This window comes from Hylobates moloch, unplaced genomic scaffold, assembly GCF_009828535.3.
Source record: "Hylobates moloch isolate HMO894 unplaced genomic scaffold, HMol_V3 SCAFFOLD_16, whole genome shotgun sequence".
In the NCBI taxonomy this organism is placed as follows: domain Eukaryota; kingdom Metazoa; phylum Chordata; class Mammalia; order Primates; family Hylobatidae; genus Hylobates; species Hylobates moloch.
This window is the reverse complement of record NW_026652291.1, coordinates 32,190,205-32,215,243: the sequence shown is the minus strand read 5'-3', so window position 1 is coordinate 32,215,243 and position 25,039 is coordinate 32,190,205. Positions and strand designations below refer to the sequence as shown.

The window sequence follows — 25,039 nt, the reverse complement described above, 5'->3', positions numbered from 1 at the left end:
AACAGGGTTGGCAGGGGGTTGGGGGGGAGTGATTGGAGATTGATGCGATAGGAATGTGAAGGGATAGCTTGGGGTAGATTTTATTTTTTATTTTTATTTTTGTTTTTTGAGATGGAGTCTTGCTCTGCCTCCCAGGCTGGAGTGCAGTGGTGTGATGTCAGCTCACGGGTTCAAGCAATTCTCCTGCTGCAGCCTCCCGAGTAGCTGGGATTACAGGAGCACGCCACCACGCCCGGCTAATTTTTTTGTATTTTTAGTAGAGACGGGGTTTCACCATGTTGGTTAGGCTGGTCTGGAACTCCTGACCTCATGATCCGCCTGCTTCGGCCTCCCAAAGTGCTAGAATTACAGGCGTGAGCCACTGCGCCCGGCCGCTTGGGGGTGGATTTTTAAAGAAACTTTAGAAGAATGTAACTTGCCCAGATACCATGTACCGTTAATTTCATTTTTGGTTTTTTGAATACCCATGTTTGACATTTCTCCGTTCCCCTTGATTAAATAAGGTAGTATTCGTTTTTTAGTTTTAGCTTTTGGATATATGTGTAAGTGTGGTATGCTGCCTAATGAATTAGACATTGGTATTGTCTTTACCAAAACTGGACAAAGAGCAGGCAGATGCAAAAATCAAGTGACCCAGCAAACCAGACACATTTTCTGCTCTCAGCTAGCTTGCCACCTAGAAAGACTGGTTGTCAAAGTTGGAGTCCAAGAATTGCGGAGGATGTTTAAAAAGCAGTTTCTCAGGTTCTCGCCACCCACCAGAGGTTTTGATTCACTGGGTGGTCGGAGAGGGCAGATATATTTGCAATTTTAACAGCATTCTCTTGATTCTGATGCAGCTGATTCGCAAATAGGTACCCTACAGAAATGACAGGTGTTAAATTTAGGATGGCCATCGCTTGTATGCCGGGAGAAGCACACGCAGGGCCCAATTTATCTCAGCTCGAGCAGCCTCAGAACCCCGACAACCCACGCCAGCGTTCTGGGCGGATTCCGTCAGGTGGGGAAGGCCAGGTGGAACTCTGGGTTCTCCCCGCAATCGTTGCTCCAGGCCGGAGGCCCCGCCCCCTTCCTCCTGGCTCTTCCCCTCCCCCGTGGGCCGGCCACCAACGACGCCAGAGCCGGAAATGACGACACCGCTGAGGGTTCTCGGGCGGGGCCTGGGACAGGCAGCTCCGGGGTCCGCGGTTTCACATCGGAAACAAAACAGCTGTTGGTCTGGAAGGAACCTGAGCTACGAGCGGCGGCGGCAGCGGCGGCGGCGGAGAAGCGTATGTGCGTGATGGCGAGTCCGGGGAAGGCAGGAAGACACCGCGGACACGGGCGGCCGCGGGCAGGGCCCGGCTCTTTGTCGCCGCCCGGGCCGCGGAGCCGGTGTCCTAAAAGATGAGGGGCGGGGCGCGGCCGGGTTGGGGCCGGGGAACCCCGTGTGGGAAACCAGGAGGGGCGGCCCGTTTCTCGGGCTTCGAGCGCGGCCGGGTGGAGAGAGATTCCGCGGAGCCTTGGTCCGGAAATGCTGTTTGCTCGAAGACGTCTCAGGGCGCAGGTGCCTTGGGCCGGCATTAGTAGCTGTCTGAACTGGAGTGGAGTAGGAGAAAGAGGAAGCGTCTTGGGCTGGGTCTGCTTGAGCAACTGGTGAAACTCCGCGCCTCACGCCCCGGGTGTGTCCTTGTCCAGGGGCGACGGGCACACTGAGAGAAGTCCGCACGCCTCTCGTTCGAGGCGGAAGACGGGGTCTGATGCTTTCTCCTCTGTCGGGACTGTCTCGAGGCATGCATGTCCAGTGCCTTTTGTGTTTGCTGCTGCTTCCCTCTCAGATTCTTCTCACCGTTGTGGTCAGCTCTGCTTTAGGCACATTAATCTATAGTGGAGGCTGGGATGGGTGAGAGAATTGAGGTGACTTTTCCATAATTCATTTGAGATGTGATTAGAGTTCGATCTGCGGTGGTGGCAGAGGCTTAGAAGAAACACGAACGGGACATGGGAACCAATTGAGGATCAGGGAATAAAGTGTGAAGTTGACTAGGAGGTTTTCAGTTTAGAACATGGCAGAGACATTCTCAGAAATAAGGAAGTTAGGAAGAAAGAACTGGTTTAGAGAGGAGGGCGAGGAAGTGGTTTGGAAGTATCACTTTGGAAGTGCCAGCAGGTGAAAATGTCCTGTGGACAGAACTGGAGCTGAAAACAGGAGTCAATTCCATAGATTTCCAGTTGATGTTGGAGCAGTGGAGAAGTCTAAGCTAAGGAAGGGGAAGAGGAGGCCAAGGCAAACACTTAGGAACACTTGTAACGGGGTGGGGGGTGGAAGAAGAGCAAGGAGCCAGCTGAGGAGAATGAGTGTGGTTAGAGAACCATCACAGTGCAGGGTCGCCGGAGCTGAGGAAGGGAGGGAGGCTTCAGGAAGGAAAAGGTTGGCGGGGATTTTGAGTGTTAGGCCTGGTGTAGCAAAAGGAACAGAAGATTTAGAGCAGCACTAGCCAATAGAAATATAACGTGAGGCCCGACGCGATGGCTCACGCTTGTAATCCCAGCACTTTGGGAGGCCGCGGGGCGGATCCTTGAGCTCAGGAGTTCGAGACTAGCGTGGACAACACGGCGAAACCCAGTCTCTACAAAAAATTAGCTGGGCGTGGTGGTGCGCGCCTTTAGTCCCAGCTGCTCCCAAGCGAGGCTGAGGCAGGAGAATCACTTGAACCCGGGAGGAGGAGGTTGCAGTGAGCCAAGATTATGCCACTGCACTGCAGCCTGGGCAAAAGAGTGAGACTGTCTCAAAAAAAAAACAAAACAAAATCTTTTTTGTTTTTCTTTTGGAGAAAAGGCATACAAATTTATTAGCATGCAGACTGGGAAAACCACAAGGTGATTATCCCTATTTTAAATTTTCTAATAAACATACTATTATTTATTTATTTATTTATTTATTTATTTATTTATTTATTTATTTTTTGAGACGGAGTCTCGCTCTGTCGCCTAGGCTAGAGTGCAGTGGCGCGATCTCGGCTCACTGCAAGCTCCGCCTCCCGGGTTCACGCCATTTTCCTGCCTCAGCCTCCCCAGCAGCTGGGACTACAGGCGTCCGCCACCACCCCCGGCTAATTTTTTTGTATTTTTAGTAGAGACGGGGTTTCACAGTGTTAGCCAGTATGGTCTGGATCTCCCGACCTCGTGATCTGCCCGCCTCGGCCTCCCAGAGTGCTGGGATTACAGGCGTGAGCCACCGTGCCCGGCCAGCTATTTACTTTTTTAGAGATGGGAGCCTCACTATGTTGCCCAGGCTGGTCTTGAACTCCTGGAGTCAAGTGATCTTCCTGCCTTGGCCTCCCAGAGTGGTGGGATACAGGCACAAGCCACTATGCCTAGCCATAAACACATTTTTAAAGGTAAAAAGAGGCCGAGCACAGTGGCTTACCCCTGTAATCCCAGAACTTTGGGAGGCCGCGGTGGGCGGATCATGAGGTCAGGAGATCGAGACCATCCTGGCTAACATGGTGAAACCCCGTCTCTACTAAAACATACAAAAAAAAAAAAATTAGCCGGGCGCGATGGCGGGCGCCTGTAGTTCCAGCTACTCAGGAGGCTGAGGCAGGAGAATGGCGTGATCCTGGGAGGCGGAGCTTGCAATGAGCCGAGATCTCGCCACTGCACTCCAGCCTGGGCGACAGAGCGAGACTCCGTCTCAAAAAAAAAAAAAAAAAAAGTAAAAAGAGGCTGGGTGGCCGGGCGCGCCGGCTCACGCCTGTAATCCCAGCACTTTGGGAGGCCCAGGCGGTTGGATAACCAGGTCAGGAGATGGAGACCATCCTGGCTAACACAGTGAAACCCCGTCTCTACTAAAAGTACAAAAAATTAGCCAGACATGGTGCTGGGCGCGTGTAGTCCCAGCTACTGGGGAGGCTGAGGCAGGACAATGGCGTGAACCCAGGAGGCGGAGCTTGCAGTGAGCCGAGATCACGCCACTGCACTCCAGCTTGGGCGACAGAGCGAGACTCCGTTGTTTTTTTTTCTTTTTTTAAAAAAAAGACTGGGCACAGTGGCTCCCACCTGTAATCTGCCAGCACTTTGGGAGGCCGAGGCAGGTAGATCACCTGAGGTCAGGAGTTCGAGACTGGCCTCGCCAACATAGTGAGACCCTGTGTCTACTAAAAATACAAAAAATTAGCCGGGTGTGTTGGCGTGTACCTGTTATCCCAGCTACTCGGGAGGTGAGGCAGGAGAATCGCTTGAACCCAGAAGATGGAGGTTGCAGTGAACCGAGATCATGCCACTGCACTCCAGACTGGGCTACAGAGCGAGACTCCATCAGAAAAAAAAAAGGGGGGGTAAAAAGAAACACATGAAACCAATGTGAATAATTTATTTTAACACAATATACCTAACATATTTTTATTTCAATATCTAACCGGTATAAAAATTTACTTGTTTTGCCCTCTAGATAGTAAGCTCCGTAAGTAAACAGAAGTAATACCTGATTAATTAGAATTCCCAACCCTCATCACAGTGTGTGGTTATATAGAAGAAACCCAGGAAGTGTTTGTTGATTGAAGGGTATTAATACTCCTGCTTGGGTGACAGAGTGAGGAAAAAGGTATTAGTGTTGGCTTTTCACAACGCCTTGTACGGTTTCTTGTTTAAGTTGATCAAAGCAAAAGAAAGACTGCAGGCAATGCTAAATATAACAAATGATTTACAAATTAATTAGATGTAAATAATCATTTTTCATTAAAAATTAGTTGTATTCTGTCCATTTCCGCAGAGAATTTTAGATAATGATTTTGAATAATCATCTCCCTTATAGAGTTATTGAAATTAACTTATTGAGAAAGATTCTTTATAATTATACAAAGGTATATAGGACCATAGTCTCATATCCAGAGTTCTGAAATCCGAAAACTAAAAGGTTTTTCTTTTCTTTTTTTTTTTTTTTAGAATTTAGTTTATTTATTTACTTTTTTTAATTTTTTTTTTATTTCTTGAGACGGAGTCTCGCTCTGTCGCCCAGGCTGGAGTGCAGTGGCACGATCTTGGCTCACTGCAAGCTCCACCTCCTGGGTTCACACTATTCTCCTGCCTCAGCCTCCCGAGTAGCTGGGACTACAGGTGCCCGCCACCACACCCAGCTAATTTTTTGTATTTTTAGTAGAGACGGGGTTTCACCATGTTAGCCAGGATGGTCTCCGTCTCCTGACCTCGTGATCCGCCCGCCTCGGCCTCCCAAAGTGCTGGGATTACAGGCTGCCCGGCAGGTTTTTCTTTTTTTTTCTTTTCTTTTCTTTCTTTCTTTTTTTTTTTTTTGAGACGAGTCTCCCTCTGTCGCCCAGGCTGGAGTGCAGTGGCACAATCTCAGCTCACTGCAACCTCCGCCTCCCAGGTTCAAGTGATTCTTCTGCCTCAGCCTCCCGAGTAGCTGGGACTACAGGCGTGTGCCACCACACTGGGCTAATTTTTGTATTTTTAGTAGAGACGGGGTATCACCATATTGGCCAGGCTGGTTTCGAACTCCTGACCTCGTGATCCACCTGCCTCAGCCTCCCAAAGTGCTGGGATTACAGGCGCGAGCCGCCGCACCTGGCCAAGGTTTTTCATAACTAATTTGACAGCAAAATTTGACCTATAGTCTTTATTTTTTTAATGTGATTTAAAACTATTCATTTGTTTCACTATAGCTTAATAATTTGTTTGCTTTTCTGTTTCTAAGACCCTGTAGGGGCATTATATAACTTCTGGCATTTGCATAGTACCTTTACAAAATCCAAAAAAATCTGAATTCTAAACACATTTAGTCCTAAAAGTTACAGATAAGGGATTCTGGACTTGCAATTCTAAGTCTTTGTTCGTTTTTATTGCATTTTCTGAGCCAACATAACCATTATTTAAAAACAAGTTGCTATAGTAACTCTACATTACAGACCTCCCCCAAACTCAGCAGTTCAGAGCATGTATTCTCACTCAGGGCTCTGCTTCCTTGTAGGTAGGTCTGTGGATCAGTGGGGGCAGTTCTTATTTGTATGCCTTATTTTGGGGCCCAGGCTGAAGGGGCAGTGGCTATCCATGATAAGCTTTTCTCAAGGCACCAGCAGAAGTACAAGAAGTCAAGGCCAACTGCACAAGCATAGTTCAAATGTCTGCTTATGCCACATGTGCTAAGATTGCATTGACCAAAGCAAGTCATACGATCATGCCCAAAGACTTTGGAGTGGGTAGTAGACTGCAACCACCATGCAGCCAAGCAAACTACAGAGCCAAGCCTGTAACATCACTGGAGAGAGGTGTATTCCTCCCTTGGCCAGGCTGGGGGAGGGAGTGAATATTGGCTGAATAATAATCTAATCTACCACAGATGGTTAACAGAGGTGGAGTGGGATGGAAGGAGAAAAAAAAAATCACCAAATGGGATGTATCACTACCCTTGCTCTTTTTAGCGTCTACTGCTTTCACAAAGCCTTTTATAGGACTGGAGAAATGATTTGCTCCTAGTCTCCTAAAAACCAGAGGAGTCTTTTGAGGATGTATTCCTAAAATTTTTAAATTAGTTTAAAAACTTTTTTTATTAATTTCAATTATAGGCTGAGCACAGTGGCTCACGCCTGTAATCCCAGCTAAGGTGGTGGATCACCTGAGGTCAGGAGTTTGAGACCAGCCTGGCCAACATGCTGAAACCCCCATCTCTAGTAAAAATACAAAAATTAACTGGGCATGGTGGTGGGCGTCTGTAAACCTAGCTACTCAGGAGGCTGAGGCAGGAGAATTGCTTGAACCCAGGAGGTGGAGGTTGCAGTGAGCTATGATCGCGGCATTGCATTCCAGCCTGGGTGACAAGAGCGAAACTACATCTCAATAATAATAATAATTTCAATTATAGGTTGGAATTTAGAGTTCAGTTACATTTACTATTGGATGTGAACCTTTAAAAACTCAAGTAGAGGCTTTTCAGCCCGTTCATAACATCAGAAGTTTGGCCGCCTGTCCTGGGAGAAGCTTTCAAAGTAACACTAAGGCTGATTAAATACTTTTGTAAAATAAAGAATAAATCATAAGCTCATTGGCACTTGAAAACTTAGCATTGCAATGCAGATGCAGCAGAAAATACTTGTAGCAGTTTTCTCAGTGAAAGAGAAACTAGTCAAGTAGCTTAGAGACATTAAAACAAGCCACAAGCCCTTTGTGCTAGAGATCATGGTTAAAAGTCTTCTGAAGATGTTTTTCCACAGTACAAATTTTGTTTATATTTATGTCTGAGAGTGAAAAAAGAAAATGGTATCAATAAGTAACCATGTTCTGTAGGAGTCTGAGGTTTTGTTGTTACATTGGGATGTATTAACAGTTTTCTGTTGGTACTTTCTTGAATTACATTTTTAATAAACTTATTTTGAGATTCTAAACATTGCTCCTGTGATAATTTCTGAAGTGCTGATGGGTAGAAGGTTTTCTGGTTAGACTTCTGTTCAGCACATCTGAGCTTTGAGATTATTTGTAGTTCTCCTGGGGCTTTTTAAATCTCTTTGTATATAATAGATAAATTCTAGTTTCCCATCAGAGAATGATTTCTTTTTCCTTTTGTCTGATTGAGCAAGTGTCTTGAGATTAAGAAAATGGATGTCAGTGAATTCAAGTGTGCTCTGTCAGTTTGCAGCAGGTGACCAGAGAGCAAAAACACCAAAGTAGATTCTGTCCCTACTCCCACCTACTCCTCAATTCAGGTCCCATGAAAGATCCTCAGATCCGAGTAACCGTTTGTTGCTGGTTTTGTTGTTCACAGGGCTAAGAATGTTCACGGCTAAGAATGTTAAAAAGTCTCCTAGTGTCTTTTGCCATGCCGCCTGAACAGTGGGGTCATTGACCGCCATGCAGTCCTCAATTGTTTTCAGCTGTTCCTGGACCAAAATCAAATCTAGCTTTGCCTGCCCCTTTCTTTGTACCAGTAGCGCTTGTTTGTTCACCAGGCCTGACTGAAGACCTAGCCCTGTTGCCTGCCTCTGCTTCCTACCGAGCGCCCTGTAAAGAGCAGCTCTCCCAGGGAGGCTCAGCTTGTAGCATTGTGATCTTTGGAAGCATCAAGGGAGGCACAAGATTTCTCTGGGTGAACTGGAAAAGACTTGGGCTGGGCATCAGAAGACTTGGGTTCTGGAACTGGCATTGTTTACACTAGCTCCGTAACTCTGTGCAGGCAAAATCTTTCACCTTTTCTGCGTTTTTTTTTACATGTCAGTACAGATTCCTTTCCTCATGAGGTTTCTTTAAGACTCAAATGGAAGAATAGATGTGAAAAGAACTTTGAAGATAGTAGTGGAAAATGCTAAAGTGACTGCTGTATTATTGATGATTTTTACGGGATTTGTCTGAGAAAGCTCCAGTATGACCAGTTTGTACCAGCTTGTATGGTTTCTTGTAATAACTGAACAGATCCTATTAGCATAGGGTGATGCCTAAGTGTCTTCCCTCCCGGATAGTGTCCTCCGTGCACATGCTGAAGGTTGTCTTTCTTGACGTAGGCCAGAGGCATTGATGTGCAGCAGGTTTCTTTAGTCATCAACTATGACCTTCCCACCAACAGGGAAAACTATATCCACAGAATCGGTCGAGGTGGACGGTTTGGCCGTAAAGGTGTGGCTATTAACGTGGTGACAGAAGAAGACAAGAGGTCTCTTCGAGACATTGAGACCTTCTACAACACCTCCATTGAGGAAATGCCCCTCAATGTTGCTGACCTCATCTGAGGGGCTGTCCTGCCACCCAGCCCCAGCAGCCAGGGCTCAATCTCTGGGGGCTGAGGAGCAGCAGGAGGGGGAGGGAAGGGAGCCAAGGGATGGACATCTTATCATTTTTTTTCTTTGAATAAATGTCACTTTTTGAGGCAAAAAAAAAAAAAGGAAACTACTTCTTTTAAAATGACCAGTGGCTGCAGTGGCTCAGGCCTGTAATCCTGACTAGTTGGGAGACTGAGGTGGTAGGGTTGCTTGAGGCCAGGCAAGACCAGCCTGGGCGGTACAGCAAGACCCTTTCTTTAAATAAAAAACTAGCCAGCCATGTAGTCCTACCTGCTTGGGAAGCTGAGGTGGGAGGATTGACTGAGGCCAGGAGTTGAAGGCTGCAGTGAGCTATGATTGCCACTGTACTCCAGCCTGGGTGACAGAGTGAGACCTTGTCTCTTAAAAAAAAAAAAAAAAAAGATTTGCATGATAGCTTATCCTTTTTTTTTTTTTTTTTTTTTTTTTGAGATGAAGTCTCACTCTGTCGCCCAGGCAGGAATGCAGTGGTGTAATCTTGGCTCACTGCAACCTCTGCCTCCAGGGTTCAAGTGATTCTCCTGCCTCAGCCTCCCGAGTAGCTGGGACTACAAGTGCGTGTCACCATGCCCGGCTAATTTTTGTATTTTTTAGTAGAGATCGGGTTTCACCATATTGGCCAGGCTGGTCTGGAACTCCTGACCTTGTGATCTGCCCACCTTGGCCTCTCAAAGTGCTGGGATTACAGGCGTGAGCCACTGCACCTGGCCAGCTTATCCTTTTTTAAAAAAACTTAAATACTAGGATATTGAGATTATTGAAAATGCTTTTGGTGCTTCAGTTTTGAATTTATACTTAGAGCAGTTTTTGAAGTTTAAGATCTCATTACTTCTAAGTAATAGATTTACTAGTAATCAAAATCGCTTCAAAATACTGTAATCCTCATTGCCGTAAACTCCTACGGGGCAGGTATGGAGTTTTATAAAGAGGCAATGTAGTGTACTCTGTGAATTCCGACTCCTTGCTTGCCAGATGTGGCCTTAAGCAAGTTAACTTCTGTGTGCCACATTGTTTTCGTCTGTAAAAGGATAAAGTGAATATAATAAATTAGTTTGTTAAGCCTTAGTTTAATAATGTCTGTCTCTAAGTTTTACATATAAGTAGATAGTGTCTTTCTTGTTTTATTTATTTATTTATTTTTTATTTTCATTTTTTGAGACGGAGTCTCGCCTGTCGCCCAGGCTGGAGTGCAGTGGCGCAATCTCGGCTCACTGCAAGCTCCGCCTCCCAGGTTCACGCCATTCTCCTGCCTCAGCCTCTTCGAGTAGCTGGGACTACAGGTGCCTGCCACCACGCCCGGCTAATTTTTTGTATTTTTAGTAGAGATGGAGTTTCACTGTGGTCTCGATCTCCTGACCTCGTGATCCGCCCGCCTTGGCCTCCCAAAGTGTTGGGATTACAAGCGTGAGCCACCGCGCCCGGCATGTCTTTCTTGTTTAGTGAATAATCATTTTTTTTTAAATTTTTTTTGCACACAAAAACAATAAACATTTTCTAAAAATACATACAAACAAAAAGATGCGTATCAAACATATTAGGAAGGTTGCACGTGGGAAGACGGGGAATAGAAATGGGGAGTGGGAATTAAAATAAATGAGAGAGGGACTTTATATGGATCAGTGATAATAACTCAATCCTCTATTTGACGAAGAAGGAGAAGGAAGAGGAAGAAAAAGGAAGTGGGATAAAGGATCAGAAAGGGAGGAAAATAGAAAAAATTAGAGTATGACTCCAGGGTAGACCTGTTTTGTTGTCACTGAGTTGGTTGGTTGGTTTGTCTGTTGTATTTTTCATATGTTTCGCCATGTTGGCCAGACTGGTCTCGAACTCCTAGCCTGAAGTGATCAACCCGCCCCGCCCCCCCAGAGTGGCGGGACCACAGGCGTGAGCCACCACGTCCAGCCCCCACATTGCTTCTGGCCTCCGTGGTAGACCTCCCAGACGGGGCGGTCGGGCAGAGGCGCTCCCCACATCCCAGACGGGGCGGCCGGGCAGAGGCGCTCGTCACTTCCCAGACCGGGCGGCCAGGCAGAGACGCTCCTCACTTCTTCCCAGATGGGGCGGCCGGGCAGAGGTGCTCCTCACTTCTTCCCAGACGGGGCGGCCGGGCAGAGGTGCTCCTCATTTCTTCCCAGACGGGGCGGCCGGGCAGAGGCGCTCCTCACTTCCCAGACGGGGCAACCGGGTAGACGCGTTGCTCATTTCTTCCCGGACGGGGCGGCCGGGCAGAGACGCTCTTCACTTCTTCCCAGACGGGGCGGCCGGGCAGAGGCGCTCCTCACTTCCCAGACGATGGGCGGCCGGGCAGAGGCGCTCCTTACTTCCCAGACGATGGGTGGCCGGGCAGAGGGGGGCGGCCGGGCAGAGGCCTCACTTCCAGACGGGGCGGCCGGCAGGGGCCCTCACTTCCAGACGGGGGCCGGGCAGAGGCCCTCACTTTCCAGACAAGGCGGCCGGGCAGAGGCCTCACTTTCCGACGATGGGCGGCCGGCAGGGGCCCTCACTTCCAGACGGGGGGCCGGGCAGAGGCTCCGGGGCGGCATCTCACTTTCCAGGGGGGGGCGGGCAGAGGCCCTCACTTCCAGACGATGGGTGGCCGGGCAGAGGCCTCCACTTCCAGACGAGGTGGCCGGGCAGAGGCCCCTCACTTCCAGGGATGGGTGGCCGGGCAGGGGCGCTCCTCACCTCCCAGACGATGGGCGGCCGGGCAGAGGCGCTCCTCACCTCCCAGACAATGGGTGGCCGGGCAGAGGCGCTCCTCACCTCCCAGACGATGGGCGGCCGGGCAGAGGCGCTCCTCACCTCCCAGACAATGGGTGGCCGGGCAGAGGCGCTCCTCACCTCCCAGACGATGGGCGGCCGGGCAGAGGCGCTCCTCACCTCCCAGACAATGGGTGGCCGGGCAGAGGCGCTCCTCACTTCCCAGACGGGGAGGCTGGGCAGAGGCGCTCCTCACCTCCCAGACGATGGGTGGCTGGGCAGAGGTGCTCCTCACTTCCCAGACGGGGCGGCGGCCGGGCAGGGGCTGCAATCCCAGCACCCTGGGAGGCCAAGGCAGGCGGCTGGGAGTCGGAGGCTGCCGCGAGCCAAGACCACGCCACCGCACTCCAGCCCGGGCCACACCGAGCACCGAGTGAGCGAGACTCCATCTGCAGTCTCAGCGCCTCGGGAGGCCGAGGCGGGCAGAGCACTCGGGGTCAGGAGCTGGAGAGCAGCGTGGCCAACATGGCGAAACCGCGCCTGCAGCCAAAGGAGAAAAAGCAGGCTGGCGAGCGCCGGCAGTCCCAGGCAGTCCGTGGTGCGGGGCAGCAGCGAGCCGAGTAGATGACATGCAGCCTGGGCCACAGAGGGAAAAGAAAGAGAGAAAGGAAGGAAGGAAGGAAGCAATCATTCTTATTATTTAATAGTATCTCTACTAAATTTATTCTATAAGATCATATTAATCTTGTTTAGTGCATGGCAATCACTTCTGCTCGTATTTAACCTATAAGCGTAATATAGTTTATTTATATACCATTTATTTATTTTATTTTATTTGTTGAGATGGAGTCTTGCTCTGTCACCCAGGCTGCAGTACAGTGGCGCAATCTTGGTTCACTGCAACCTCCACCTCCCAGGTTGAAGCGATTCTCCTGCCTCAGCCTCCTTAGTAGCTGGGATTACAGGCACGAGCCACCACGCCCAGCTAATTTTTGTATATTTAGTACAGACAGGGTTTCACCATGTTGGCCAGGCTGGTCTCGGACTCCTGGCCTCAAGTGATCTGTCTGCCTCGGCCTCCCATAGTGCTGGGATTACAGGTGTGAGCCACCGCGTCCAGCCTACTTACCTTTTATTTTTGCTTGCATTACCCTTTCTTTGCCTTGTTTCATTTGGCTAAGACTGTCTTGTTTACTTGTTTTGTTTCTGAGGAATTATATGAGAGTTCTATGGGTTTTTCCATAATGGAGTGTACTTTTATTATTTTATTATTTGTTTTTTTGAGACAGGGTCTCACTCTGTCACTCAGGCTGGAGTGTAGTGATGCAGTCACTTGGCTCCAGTGAACCTTCCACCTCAGCCTCCTGAGTAGCTGGAACCACAGGCACCCACCACCCACACCTAGCCAATTTTTTTTTGTATTTTTAGTAGAAACAGGGTTTCACCATGTTGGCCAGGCTAGTCACGAACTCCTGGCCTCAAGTAATATGCCCATCTCAGCCTCCCACAGTGCTGGGATTACAGGCATGAGCCACCGAGCCTGGCCTCATTCAATTTATTGACTACTTCACTGAAAGTGAACTTGTGTGGATACTCAAAAAGTACAGTTTGTACTGAATACATATTGTTTTTGCGTCATACTAAAGCTGAACAGTTCTAAAGTGAACTGTCATCGGGGACCGTCTGTATTGTGAAATCCTAATTTTGACCATATTAAAAGACAGGAACAGGGCTGGTCGTGGTGGCTCACACCTGTAATTCTAGCACTTTGGGAGGCTGAGGTGGGTGGGTCACTTGTGGTCAGGAGTTTGAGACCAGCCTGGCCAACATGGTGAAACCCAGTCTCTACTAAAAATACAAAACTTAGTTAGACATGGTGGTGCACACCTGTAATCCCAGCTATTCGGGGGGCTGAGACACGAGAATTGCTTAAACCAAGGAGGTAGAGGTTCCAGTGAGCGAGATCGTGCCACTACATTGCAGCCTGGGTGACAGAGCAAGACTGTGTCTCAAAATAAAGACAGGAACAAAGGTATCGATAACTCTTTAAGTATAGATTAAATTACCACAAAAATCTGGTTTTAAAAAATCTTTTTTTAAAAAACAGAGTCTCACTCTGTTGCCCAGGCTGAGTACAGTGACGAGATCTTGGCTCACTGCAGCCTCTAATTCCTGGACTCAAGCAATCCCCCCACCTCAGCCTCCTGAGCAGTTGGGACTACAGATGCATCCCACCTGCACCCACCTAATTCGTTTTTTTGTAGAGATAGTGTCTTGCTATGTTGCCCAGGCTGGAGACTGATGTGCAACTCCTGGCCTTAAGCTCTTTATTTTTTAAGCACATTTGCACTATGTTTTCAATTAATATGAATTTGCATTTCGCTGATCTCATGCTAGCTGACAATGGGCTGAAGGTGAGGGGAGGAGAAAGATATACATGGTATATAAAAGCATGTATGCTAAAGTGGAACGTCACCTTGGTTAAAAATGTGTCATGATTTGAATGATACAAATATAAGTAGTTAAGGGTTATTTTGAACTTGATACCTTTGCTAGAGGAAAAATTACTTTATGCATTTTGATGAAAAATCATTAGAAGAAAAAAATGGAATATTTAGAGGAAAGAGTATCCTGATGTTAAAAGTGAAAATGAAATAGGACATGGAGAAAATTTTTTTATGTAAATGTGTACATGGTAATGTATTAATTAGTGTTAGGTATGTACATGGATTTTTGCCTTTTATATTTCTGAAAACCTTCTGTGAAAAGGAAAAGTTGAAATCATAAAGAATTGGCTGATGGAAATTAAGGTAGATAGGCAAATGGGAATGTGGCCCCCCCAGGAGGGTGAGCTCTGAGAGACACAGTCGTCCCTGTAAATAAGATTGCTCCCTGTAAATAAGATTGCGCCAAGATCAAAGGAGAGGCCTGAGGCTGGGAGTCAGGAGTCAGCCATTCTTTTTTTTTTTTTTTTTTTTTTTTTTTTGAGACGGAGTCTCGCCTCGCTCTGTAGCTCAGGCTGGAGTGCAGTGGCACCATCTCGGCTCACTGCAACCTCCACCTCCTGGGTTCAAGCGATTCTCCTGCCTCAGCCTCCTGAGTAGCTGGGATTACAGGTGCGCACCACCACACCTGGCTAATTTTTGTATTTTTAGTAGAGACGGGGTTTCACCATGTTGGTCAGGCTGGTTTCGAACTCCTGATCTCATGATCTGCCCGCCTTGGCCTCCCAAAGTGCTGAGATTACAGGCATGAGCCACCGCTCCCGGCTGAGTCTGCAATTTCTTGCCAGCTCTACCCTGTTGTGTCATCTTAAGCAAGTCACTGAACTTCTCTGGATTAAGCCCTTCTCCTTTTGTAAAATAAGCATGTTATCTGTTCATCCTGCCTTGGGCATTGTGATAAGGATAAGATGAGATTATAGAATTTTGCAAAATTAAAAGTGCTAGACAAATGATTTTATGAAAATATAAAGATTAGGTTGAATTTGGTCAGCATAGAAAAAGGAATGTTCAGAACATTGCTTAAGATTACTCAGCTCCCTTTGCGGAAATCAGAAGTCATTAAGTATCTTTGTGGTTGAAAATGTTTGGTGTCTCAGGCGGTTCTACTTATTGCTAAAGAGGTCTACCTTGAGCTTATAGTAAATTTGTCAGTTAGTTGAAGGTCGTGACAAATTAATACATTCCTGGTTTACAAATTGGTCTTTAAAGTATTTGATTGGTTTAAATGAATTTACTAGGATTTAACTAACAATGGATGACCTGGTGAAATCCTATTTCAGACCTAATCTGGGAGCCTGCAAGGGACAACAGCCTTTGAGGTCCTTAGACAGCTTCGCCTGGAGGAGAACACATGAAAGAAAGGTTTGTTTCTGCTTAATGTAATCTATGAAAGTGTTTTTTATAACAGTATAATTGTAGTGCACAAAGTTCTGTTTTTCTTTCCCTTTTCAGAACCTCAAGAGGCTTTGTTTTCTGTGAAACAGTATTTCTATACAGTTGCTCCAATGACAGAGTTACCTGCACCGTTGTCCTACTTCCAGAATGCACAGATGTCGGAGGACAACCACCTGAGCAATACTGTACGTAGCCAGGTACAGTGTCAGTGTCTGAAACTGCCTTTGCCAGACTGGATTCACTTATCATCTCCCCTCACCTCTAAGAAATGCTGAGGGGGCTGAGCAGGCTTTCTCTGCTTTACCAAATTTATAATATATTTGTTGAACTTCAGCTGATTGCTGGGGGACACAGGGCTGTTTAACACATAGGTGTTGATACAGTTCCTACCTAACTCACGTATCACCACCTCAGTTGAAGGTTCCCAAGGTGTGCAGCACCTCATAGTTCATGTTGTTTATTATTTTACCTATTTTGCCCTGATTCTTCTATGGCTGAGTCCATTTTATTTACTGTATTCAGTACCTAACAGTTCCTGTTAGTGCTCAGTAAATATTCATTATGATTGTACAGTGCAAGGATAAGTGTAGAAGTTCTAAGAGTTCAAAGGAGGAATTCAGGAAAAGAATGTAACCTGTGCTGTTGGACAAAGAGACTCCTCACCAGCTACATACACAGACATGAAATTTGACTGCAACTCTACTAGCTAATCATCACAAAGTGAGAGCAGAGGCCAGGTATGGTGGCTCATGCCTGTAATCCCAGCACTTTGGGAGGCGGAGGCGGGTGGATCACCTGAGGTTAGGAGTTCAATACCAGCTTGGCCAACATGGAGAAACCCCATCTCTACTAACAATACAAAAATTAGCCAGGCTTAGTGGCCGTTGCCTGTAATCCCATCTACTTGGGAGGCTGAGCCAGGAGAATCGCTGGAACCCGGGAGGTGGAGGTTACAGTGAACTGAGATTGCGCCATTGCACTCGAGCCTGGGCGATGAGCGAAACTCCATCTCAAAAATAAATAAATAAATAATAAATAAATAGAGAAAGAAAAGAAAAGAGAGAGAGCATGGATGTCCTGTGAGACAGTTGGAGTATCTATAGGATTTTTAGAGGTGGAACCAGAATAGAGGAAAACACAAGGCCAACTATAAGCTATCCAGTTGCACTAGGTGTGGGGTCAGATTTTCCTCTGTTAGGACCAGAAAGCAGAGCTAGGAACAGTGGTGGAAGTTAACAGGCAATAAGGTCTGGATCACTAAAAAGAACTTTCTCATAACCTGGCATGGTGGCGCATGCCTGTAGTCCCAGCTACTCAGGAACTCAGGAAGCTGAGGTACGAGGATTGCTTGTCTAAGAGTTTGAGTCCAGCATGGGCAACATAGAGAGGTTCTGTATTTTTTTTTTTTTTAATTTTCCCACAGTTATGGTACATCTGGGCTGCCTTGTAGGCTTGTGTGTACTTTTCACTACAAACAGTCACAAAAGGCTGGAAGGCCACTCTAGCAAGATCTGTAGAGGATTAGTCCGTGAATTCAGCAGTTGAAACTAGAGCACTGAATGGCCTGGAACTTCCTTTTACACTCAGAAGATTTAGGATTCTTCACTTTTCCCATCAGTAAAATTAGATAATTTACTAGATAATTTGAAAATTCTTTCCGAGCTGGAAAGTTTTGATGTGCCCAGAAGCTAGGATGGCCAGTTGTCCCAGTTTGTCTAAAACTAGAAGTTCTAGAACACAGGACTTTCAGTTTTAAAATTGGGACAGTCCTAAGCAATAGGATCAAGTCAGTTACCTACCAGAGTATAATCAAATTGAAATAATTTTGGATCTGACTAACCAAGTCTTATTCAATTAGTTGACTTTCTTGTTTAACTTCGAGTACTATTACAGTTCTATATAGTTATAGTTCAAATAGAAGATAACATCTAAAGCATTTCTTGTTCCAAAGGTTAAATCTTGCCTTTAGCTTCATTTCTTCAACTCTAAGCAAATACTGTGACGAGCTGCTATAGCCTGGAAAATAGTTTTCCTTTTGTGGGCTGCTGTGCATAATCTCATTCATAGTAAAGGGATTTGAAGTTTGATGACAGAATAGTCAGAGAGCTGAAGTTGTGTTTGTTTTTTTAGCCCAAATATTTATTTCTCAAGTTTTTGTTGTGAAATGTTTCAAGCACATACAGAAAGTATGGCACGTAATGTAATAGGCACCCATGTACCTATCACCCAACTTTATTAAACCTTAACATCTTATTTGCTGTTTTTTTATAAGCTTTTTTTGCTTCTATTGCTTATTGTCCTATACTAAATGAAATCCTAACTAAACAAAACAAGATTTTGCATTTAATTTGAAAAGAGACTAGTTATATGACAAAAAACTGCAGATAAAATTGAAGTGCCCCTCCCCCATTCCTTTTCCTCTTTTCTCAGGATAGTTACTGTCCTGAATTGGGTATTTATCGTGTTTAATAAAATTGAGTATTAGGCTTACTATAATATTTATGTACATGAATCATATAATACACTTGGCATGTTTTAAAACTTTAGGCTGGGCATGGTGGCTTACGCCTGTAATCCCAGCACTTTGGGAGGCTGAGGCTGGTGGATCACAAGGTCAGGAGTTCAAGACCAGCCTGGCCAACATGGTGAAACCCTGTCTCTACTAAAAAAAAATACAAAATTTAGCTAGGCGTGATGTCAGGGGCCTGTAATCCCAGCTACTCCAGAAACTGAGGCAGAGAATTGCTTGAACTCTGGAGGTAGAGGTTGCAGTGAGCCAGGATTGCACCACTGCACTCCAGCCTGGGCGACAGAGCGAGACTCCATCTAGAAAAAAAAAAAAAAAAACAAATTATATAGTTTGTGTCTGAAAGTTGAAGAGAATTTCCACATATATGTTAGTATATGTTGCAAAAGAGACATTCCTATGTAGAATTTTGGGCATTCATGTATATGTAGATGCATGTAGCTCTAGCATTCGTTTTCTCTTGTGAATATATAAAAATAATTCTGTTTACAAACATTTGATAGATTCCAGTTTTTCACAATAACTGACAGTGCTGCAGTGACATACTAATTCATTAGTCTGTATGCACTTGTGCGAGTTTCTCAAAGATAGTTGCTGTGATTGAATATATGGATCTTAGAACTATTTTAGAGATTGCTAGAATTCTTCCAAAGTGGTTATGCATCAAGACTATATTGCAGGCCAGGCATGGTGGTTCACGGCTGTGTTACATCTATCTCGGAAAAATAAGAGAAGAAAAGCATGGGTGATCTTGGTGATTTCCCCCTTTCATTTTCTAAATGTTCTATAATACAGTTATTTAATAATTTAAAAAGCTATTTTGAAAAAGTAATCTCACTCTGTCACCCAAGCTGGAGTGCTGTGGTGCAATCTCAACTCACTGCAACCTCGACCTCCTTGAGACCAGGATGGTCTCAAGTGATCCTGCCACCTCAGCCTCCCAAGTAGCTGGGACCACAGGCTCATGCCACCACACCCAGCTAATTTTTTGTATTTTTGGCAGAAACGAGGTTTCACCATGTTGCGCAGTCTGGTCCCAAACTCCTGAGCTCAAGTGATCCACCTGTCTTGGCCTCCCAAAGTGCTGGGATTACAGGTGTGAGCTACTGTGCCCAACCTAAAATATTTTATTTATATATATATATATATTTTTTTTTTCTTTTTTTTTTTTGAGACAGAGTCTCGCTCTGTTGCCCAGGCTGGAGTGCAGTGGCACGATCTCGGCTCACTGCAAGCTCTGCCTCCCGGGTTCACGCCATTCTCCTGCCTCAGCCTCCCAAGTAGCTGGGGCTACAGGTGCCCACCACCACGCCTGGCTAATTTTTTACATTTTTAGTAGAGGCGGGGTTTCACCGTGTTAGCCAGGATGGTCTCGATCTCCTGACCTCATGATCTGCCCATCTCGGCCTCCCAAATATTTTTTATATTTTTTAATATGAGGAAAGGTCACAAAAGAATAGTATGCTACCCGAGGAATATCTGTGGAAAGGGATCAAGCATTCAAGGTTTTCTGTGATGACTGACTAAAGTCATGGAGTTAGAACAGCTGATACAAAAGAAACCAAAAAAGACCGGGCATGGTGGCTCACACATGTAATCCCAGCACTTTGGGAGGCCGAGGCAGGCGGATCACTTGAGGTCAGGAGTTTGAGACCAGCCTGGCCAACATGGTGAAACCCCATTTCTACTTGAAAAAAAAAAAAAAAAAAGTCAATGGGTGTGGTGGCATGCACCTGTAGTCCCAGCTACTCAGGAGACTGAAGCATGAGAATTGCTTGAACCCAGGACTCAGAGGTTGCAGTGAGCTGAGATCGTGCCACTGCACTCCAGTGCAGTGTGACAGAGTGAGACTGTCTCAAAAAAAGAAAAAAAACCACAAAAGCTGGTTAGCATGAGATCTTTGAGAGCATTCTTACATTCTTATTGGTAATTGGAGTTTATATTATGCCCTTGTCATCAATAAAAGCTTCGGTTATGTTTCTTTCTCTTTTTTTTTTCTTTTTTTTTTTGAGACAGAGTCTCGCTCTGTCGCCCAGGCTGGAGTGCAGTGGCGCAATCTCGGCTCACTGCAAGCTCCGCCTCCCGGGTTCTCACCATTCTCCTGCCTCAGCCTCTCCGAGTAGCTGGGACTACAGGCACCCACCACCACGCCTGGCTAATTTTTTTTTTTTTGTATTTTTAGTAGAGACGGGGTTTCACCGTAGTCTCGATCTCCTGACCTTGTGATCCGCCTGCCTCGGCCTCCCAAAGTGCTAGGATTACAAGCGTGAGCCACCGTGCCCGGCCGCTTCGGTTATGTTTCTTAGTCTCCATTTGAAAAAAGAAATGTTCACTGGGCACGGTGGCTCACACTTGTAATCCCAGCACTTTGGAAGGCCAAGGTGGGCGGATTACTTGAGGCCAAGAGTTCCAGACCAGCCTGGCCATCATGATGAAACCCTGTCTCTATTAAAAATACAAAAATTAGCCAGGCGTGATCGTGCGCCCTTGTAATCCCAGCTACTTGGGAGGCTGAGTCAGGAGGATTGCTTTCAAGGTTCACCTGGGAGGTCAAAGCTGCATTTAGCCGAGATCACACCATTGTACTCCAGCCTAGGTGACAAAGTGAGACCCTGTCTCAAATAAATACATAAAAATAAACAAAAAGCAAACCTATAAGCTATTTAAAGGACCTTGAGGAGAAAAAAAATGAATGGAATGGGTGATCTACATTTAAATAGAATCTGCAGCTCCAGTTAGCCTTTGACAGTGTTATTGTGTCATTATAGTTATGAATTTGTTTTCTCAGTTGTGTTAAAAGTGGAGTAAGGCAAAAAATAACTTAAAATCTCAACGACCTCCAGAGAAACATGCTAGCTTTTGCATGAGTAAAATCTCTTAGGCACAAATCTTAATAATATGTTAAGAAACTTTAGGCTTAAGCCTAACGTAACAGCCCCATAAATGTTCAGTATTATCTCTAACCAGTTACGTCAACTGTTTGTGGAAATGACAGCCTTTCTTGGCATTAGAGGAATGGTTAAACCTCTGACTCCAGGGAATCACAAAGCTTGGTCAGATGCTGAATGGAATTATGTGTGTTGTTGGAAACATGTTCCCTGTGATTAATAAATGTTTTCAAGTTTTCCACTTAACTTGCCAGTTCTTTGGTTAAGCCACTCTTCTAGTCCTGTCCTACAGAGCAGGCTTAGAGCCCCACATTTCTCGTTGTAGAAATTCAAACAATATTCATTAAGTCTTTCTTTTTTTTTTTTTTTTTTTTTTTTTTGCCCATTAAGTCTTAAAGGATTAATACATTCCCTTTCCTTTTTTTTTTTTTTTTTGAAACGGAGCCTCCGTCTGTCGCCCAGGCTGGAGTTCAGTTGTGTGATCTTGGCTCACTGCAGCCTCCGCCTCCCAGGTTCAAGCGATTCTCTTGCCTTAGTCTACCGAGTAGTTGGGATTAACAGGGTTGTGCCGCCACACCTGACTAACTTTAGTATTTTAGATAGAGATGGGGTTTTACCATGTTGGTCAGGCTGGTCTCGAACTCCTGACCTCAAGTGATCTGCCCACCTAGGCCTCTCAAAGTGTTGGGATTACAGGCATGAACCACTGTGCCTGCCAATACATTTTTCTTACAAATATTAATTATTGAAAAAATGTATTTTAAGTAAATATTCAGACTATAAATATATCCGCATAATTGAATACTTTATAACCACGTAGGCATGTTAACTGCTTATAGGTATGCATGAAATATTAAGGGAAAAGGGTAGAATATTTGTAAACACATAACTATGTATACATGTATGTATATATTGAAAAACATTAGGATTTAGGGTGTTGTAAAAATAAGTTTCTGTTTTCTTTATAAAATTACCTAAGTTCATATTCAGCTACACACAATTATAAACTTAATTGTAGAGCTAGGTGTGGTGGCTCATGTCTGTATTCCTAGTACTTTGGGAGGCTGAGGCAGGAGGATCCCTTGAGGCCAGGAGTTTGAGACTAGCTTGGGTAACATAGCACGATCTTGTCTCTACAAAAAAGAAAAATGTGAAAATTAGTGGGGTGAGGTAGTGTGCTTCTGTGGTCCCAGCTACTTGGGAAGCTGAGGCAGGAGGATTGCTTGAGACTAGGAGGTCGAGGCTGCAGTGAGCTGTAATCATGTCACTGTACTTCAACCTGGGCAACAAAGTGAGACCCTGCTTCAAAAAAAGAAAAAAATGTGTGGCAAAAACTGCCATGAACAAAGTCCAAAACAAACTAGGACAAAGGCTTGAAATATATGACAGATATATCCCAATATACGTAGAATTCTTATGAAATTAAAAAGAACATTAACAACTAACTCAGGGCCGGGGCGTGGTGGCTCACGCTTGTAATCCCAGCACTTTGGGAGGCCGAGGCGGGCGGATCACGAGGCCAGGAGATCGAGACTACGGTGAAACCCCGTCTCTACTAAAAATACAAAAAATTAGCTGGGCGTGGTGGCGGGCGCCTGTAGTCCCAGCTACTCGGAGAGGCTGAGGCAGGAGAATGGCGTGAACCTGGGAGGCGGAGCGGAGCTTGCAGTGAGCTGAGACTGCGCCACTGCACTCCAGCCTGGGTGGCAGAGCGAGACTCCGTCTCAAAAAAAAAAAAAAAAAAACCAAAAAAAAAAACCAGCTAACTCAGTAGCAAAGGTTACAAGCAATATTTATGAAGTAAGAAATAGAAATGGCAATAAATATATGAAAAGCCTACTTGATCAGCCTTACTAATAGAGATAAAAATTAAAACTTCACTTCTTACCTATTAGTGAGTTAAAATTGATACACTGCTGCTGAGGTTGTAGTGAAATAGGCTTTCTTGTATGCTGTGTTCTTTGGAGTTAAGTTAGTATTTATTTGGAGGCAAGCTGTTAATTGAATCTACAGATACACATGCCTTTTGGAAATAATTTAGCAATTAAGTCTAACCTAATCTAATCTCACCTAGCATTTCACTTCTGGAAGTTTATCCTATAAAAATATTACCAGAGAAGTGCCAAGAATTTTTATTGAAGTTTTATTTATAACCGTGAAAAGATGGCAGTAATCTCAATCTTTATCATTAATTGCTTAAGGTTTACCCAGTTAGTAGTGTAAAGGTACTGGTTAACAGTAGGGTCTCTTGACTAAACAGTTGGACTTTGAATCTCCATTCTGGAACTTCTTAGCACTATGATCTTTGGCAAATTAACTGGCCTCACTAAACTTCAGTTTCTTTATCTGTTAAATGAAGTTTATAGCAATTAACTTAGAGTTTTATTTAAATTAAATGAGATAACCTGAATGATTAGTACACTACCTAGCACATACTTGTTCAATAAATATTAACATTTCTTATTAAAATTGCCATATTTAAGAATGAGGTATATTTATATGTCTAGCATAGAATCAAATATATATTATCATTATTATTTTTTTTTGAGACAGGGTCTCCTTCTGTCACCCAGGCTAGAGTATAGTGGTGTGATCATAGCTCACTGCAGCCTCTAAGTCCTGTGCTCAAGTGATTCTCCCATCTCAGCCTTGTGAATAGCTGGGAGTACAGGTGTGTGCCACCATGCCTGGCTACTTTTTTTTGCTGTTTGTTTCACTTTTTTTGTAGAGCTGGGGTCTCGCTATGTTGCCCAGGCTGGTCTTGAACTCCTGGGCTCAAGCGATTCTCCTGTCTCGGCCTCCTGAAGCATATAGATTTTTTAGGGCAGTGAAACTATTCAGTATGATATTGTAATCATGGAAACCTGTCATTGTCTGTTTATACAAACCCATAGACTGTATAACACCAAAAGTGAATCAAGATAAACTGTGGACTGTCAATGTAGGTTCATCTGTTGTAACAGTTTACCACAGTGGTGCAGGATGTTGATAGAGAGAGGCTGTTGGAGGGGGTATGTGGGAACTCTCTGTACTTTCTGCTCAATTTTGCTGTGGATCTAAGTCTGCATTTAAAAATATTTTATGGCGTGGTGGCTCATACTTGTAATCCTAGCACTTTGGATGGAAGGCTGAGGCGGGTGGATCACTTGAGCTCAGGAGTTTGAGACCAGCCTGGGCAATGTGGTGAAACCCCATCTCTATGAAAAAAAAAAAAAAGTAAATAATACTAATAGTAATTAACTGGGTGTGGTGGCATGTGCCTATAGTCCCAGGTACTTGGGAGGCTGAGGTGGGAGGATGACTTGAGCCTGTGAAGTGGAGGTTGCAGTGAGCAGTGGTCATGCCACCGCACTCCAGCCTGGGCAACACAGCCAGACTCGGTCTCAATAATAATAATAAAAAATAAATAATATAAATAAAAATAAGAATATTTTGAAAGAAATGAGCTATCAAGCCACAAATGCAAAAGGCTTCAAGTTCTTATCTTTTAGAAATACATACTAAAATATTTATGAAGGAAATGATATATCTAAGATTTGCCTCAAAATAATACTGAAGTGGCAAAGTGAGCGGGGGAGTAGATGAAACAAGATTAGCATGAGTTCATAATTATTGAAGTTGAATAAATTGCACATGGGCTTCATTGTACATTTCTGAACAGTATTTGTTTAAATTTTTTCCATAATAAAAAGTTTTGTTTTGTTTTGTTTTGTTTTTTGAGATGGAGTCTCAGTCTGTCGCCCAGGCTGGAGTGCAGTAGCACGATCTTGGCTCACTGCAAGCTCCGCCTCCCAGGTTCACGCCATTCTCCTGCCTCAGCCTCCCGAGTAGCTGGGACTACAGGCGCCCACCACCACGCCCAGCTAATTTTTTTTATTTTTAGTAGAGATGGGGTTTCACCATGTTAGCCAGGATGATCTCGATCTCCTGACCTTGTGGTCCGCCTGCCTCAGACTCCCAAAGTGCTGGGATTACAGGCATGAGCCACCGCGCCTGGCCTTTTTTTAAAAATAGCCTTACAGGTAATACCATGCTTAAGTCATCATTCTCGTATTTAGCTACCAAGATTTTTCCTTTTGGAAATCCCTCAGTATTCTAGTACCACTTTCCTCTCATTTGACACTTTTCAAAGCACCTACACACTCCCTTGAGAAAGATACTTTTTTTGTGTGTGTGTGATGGAGTTTCACTCTTGTTGCCCAGGCTGGAGTGCAGTGGCATGATCTTGGCTCACTGCAACCT

General features: G+C 45.1%; 1 protein-coding gene across 1 annotated transcript in view; it reads left to right on the top strand.

Annotated features, from left to right (window-relative positions):
* Positions 1-1,132: 1,132 nt before the first annotated feature.
* The window catches only part of PSEN1 (presenilin 1), an 89,583-nt gene continuing 65,676 nt past the window's right edge, over positions 1,133-25,039 (top strand). The window contains exons 1-3 of the mRNA XM_058429384.1: positions 1,133-1,275; positions 15,268-15,349; positions 15,440-15,579. Of these exons, the coding sequence (XP_058285367.1) occupies positions 15,493-15,579 (87 nt within the window). The 5' untranslated portion in view covers positions 1,133-1,275; positions 15,268-15,349; positions 15,440-15,492. The remainder of the gene's footprint in view (positions 1,276-15,267; positions 15,350-15,439; positions 15,580-25,039) is intronic.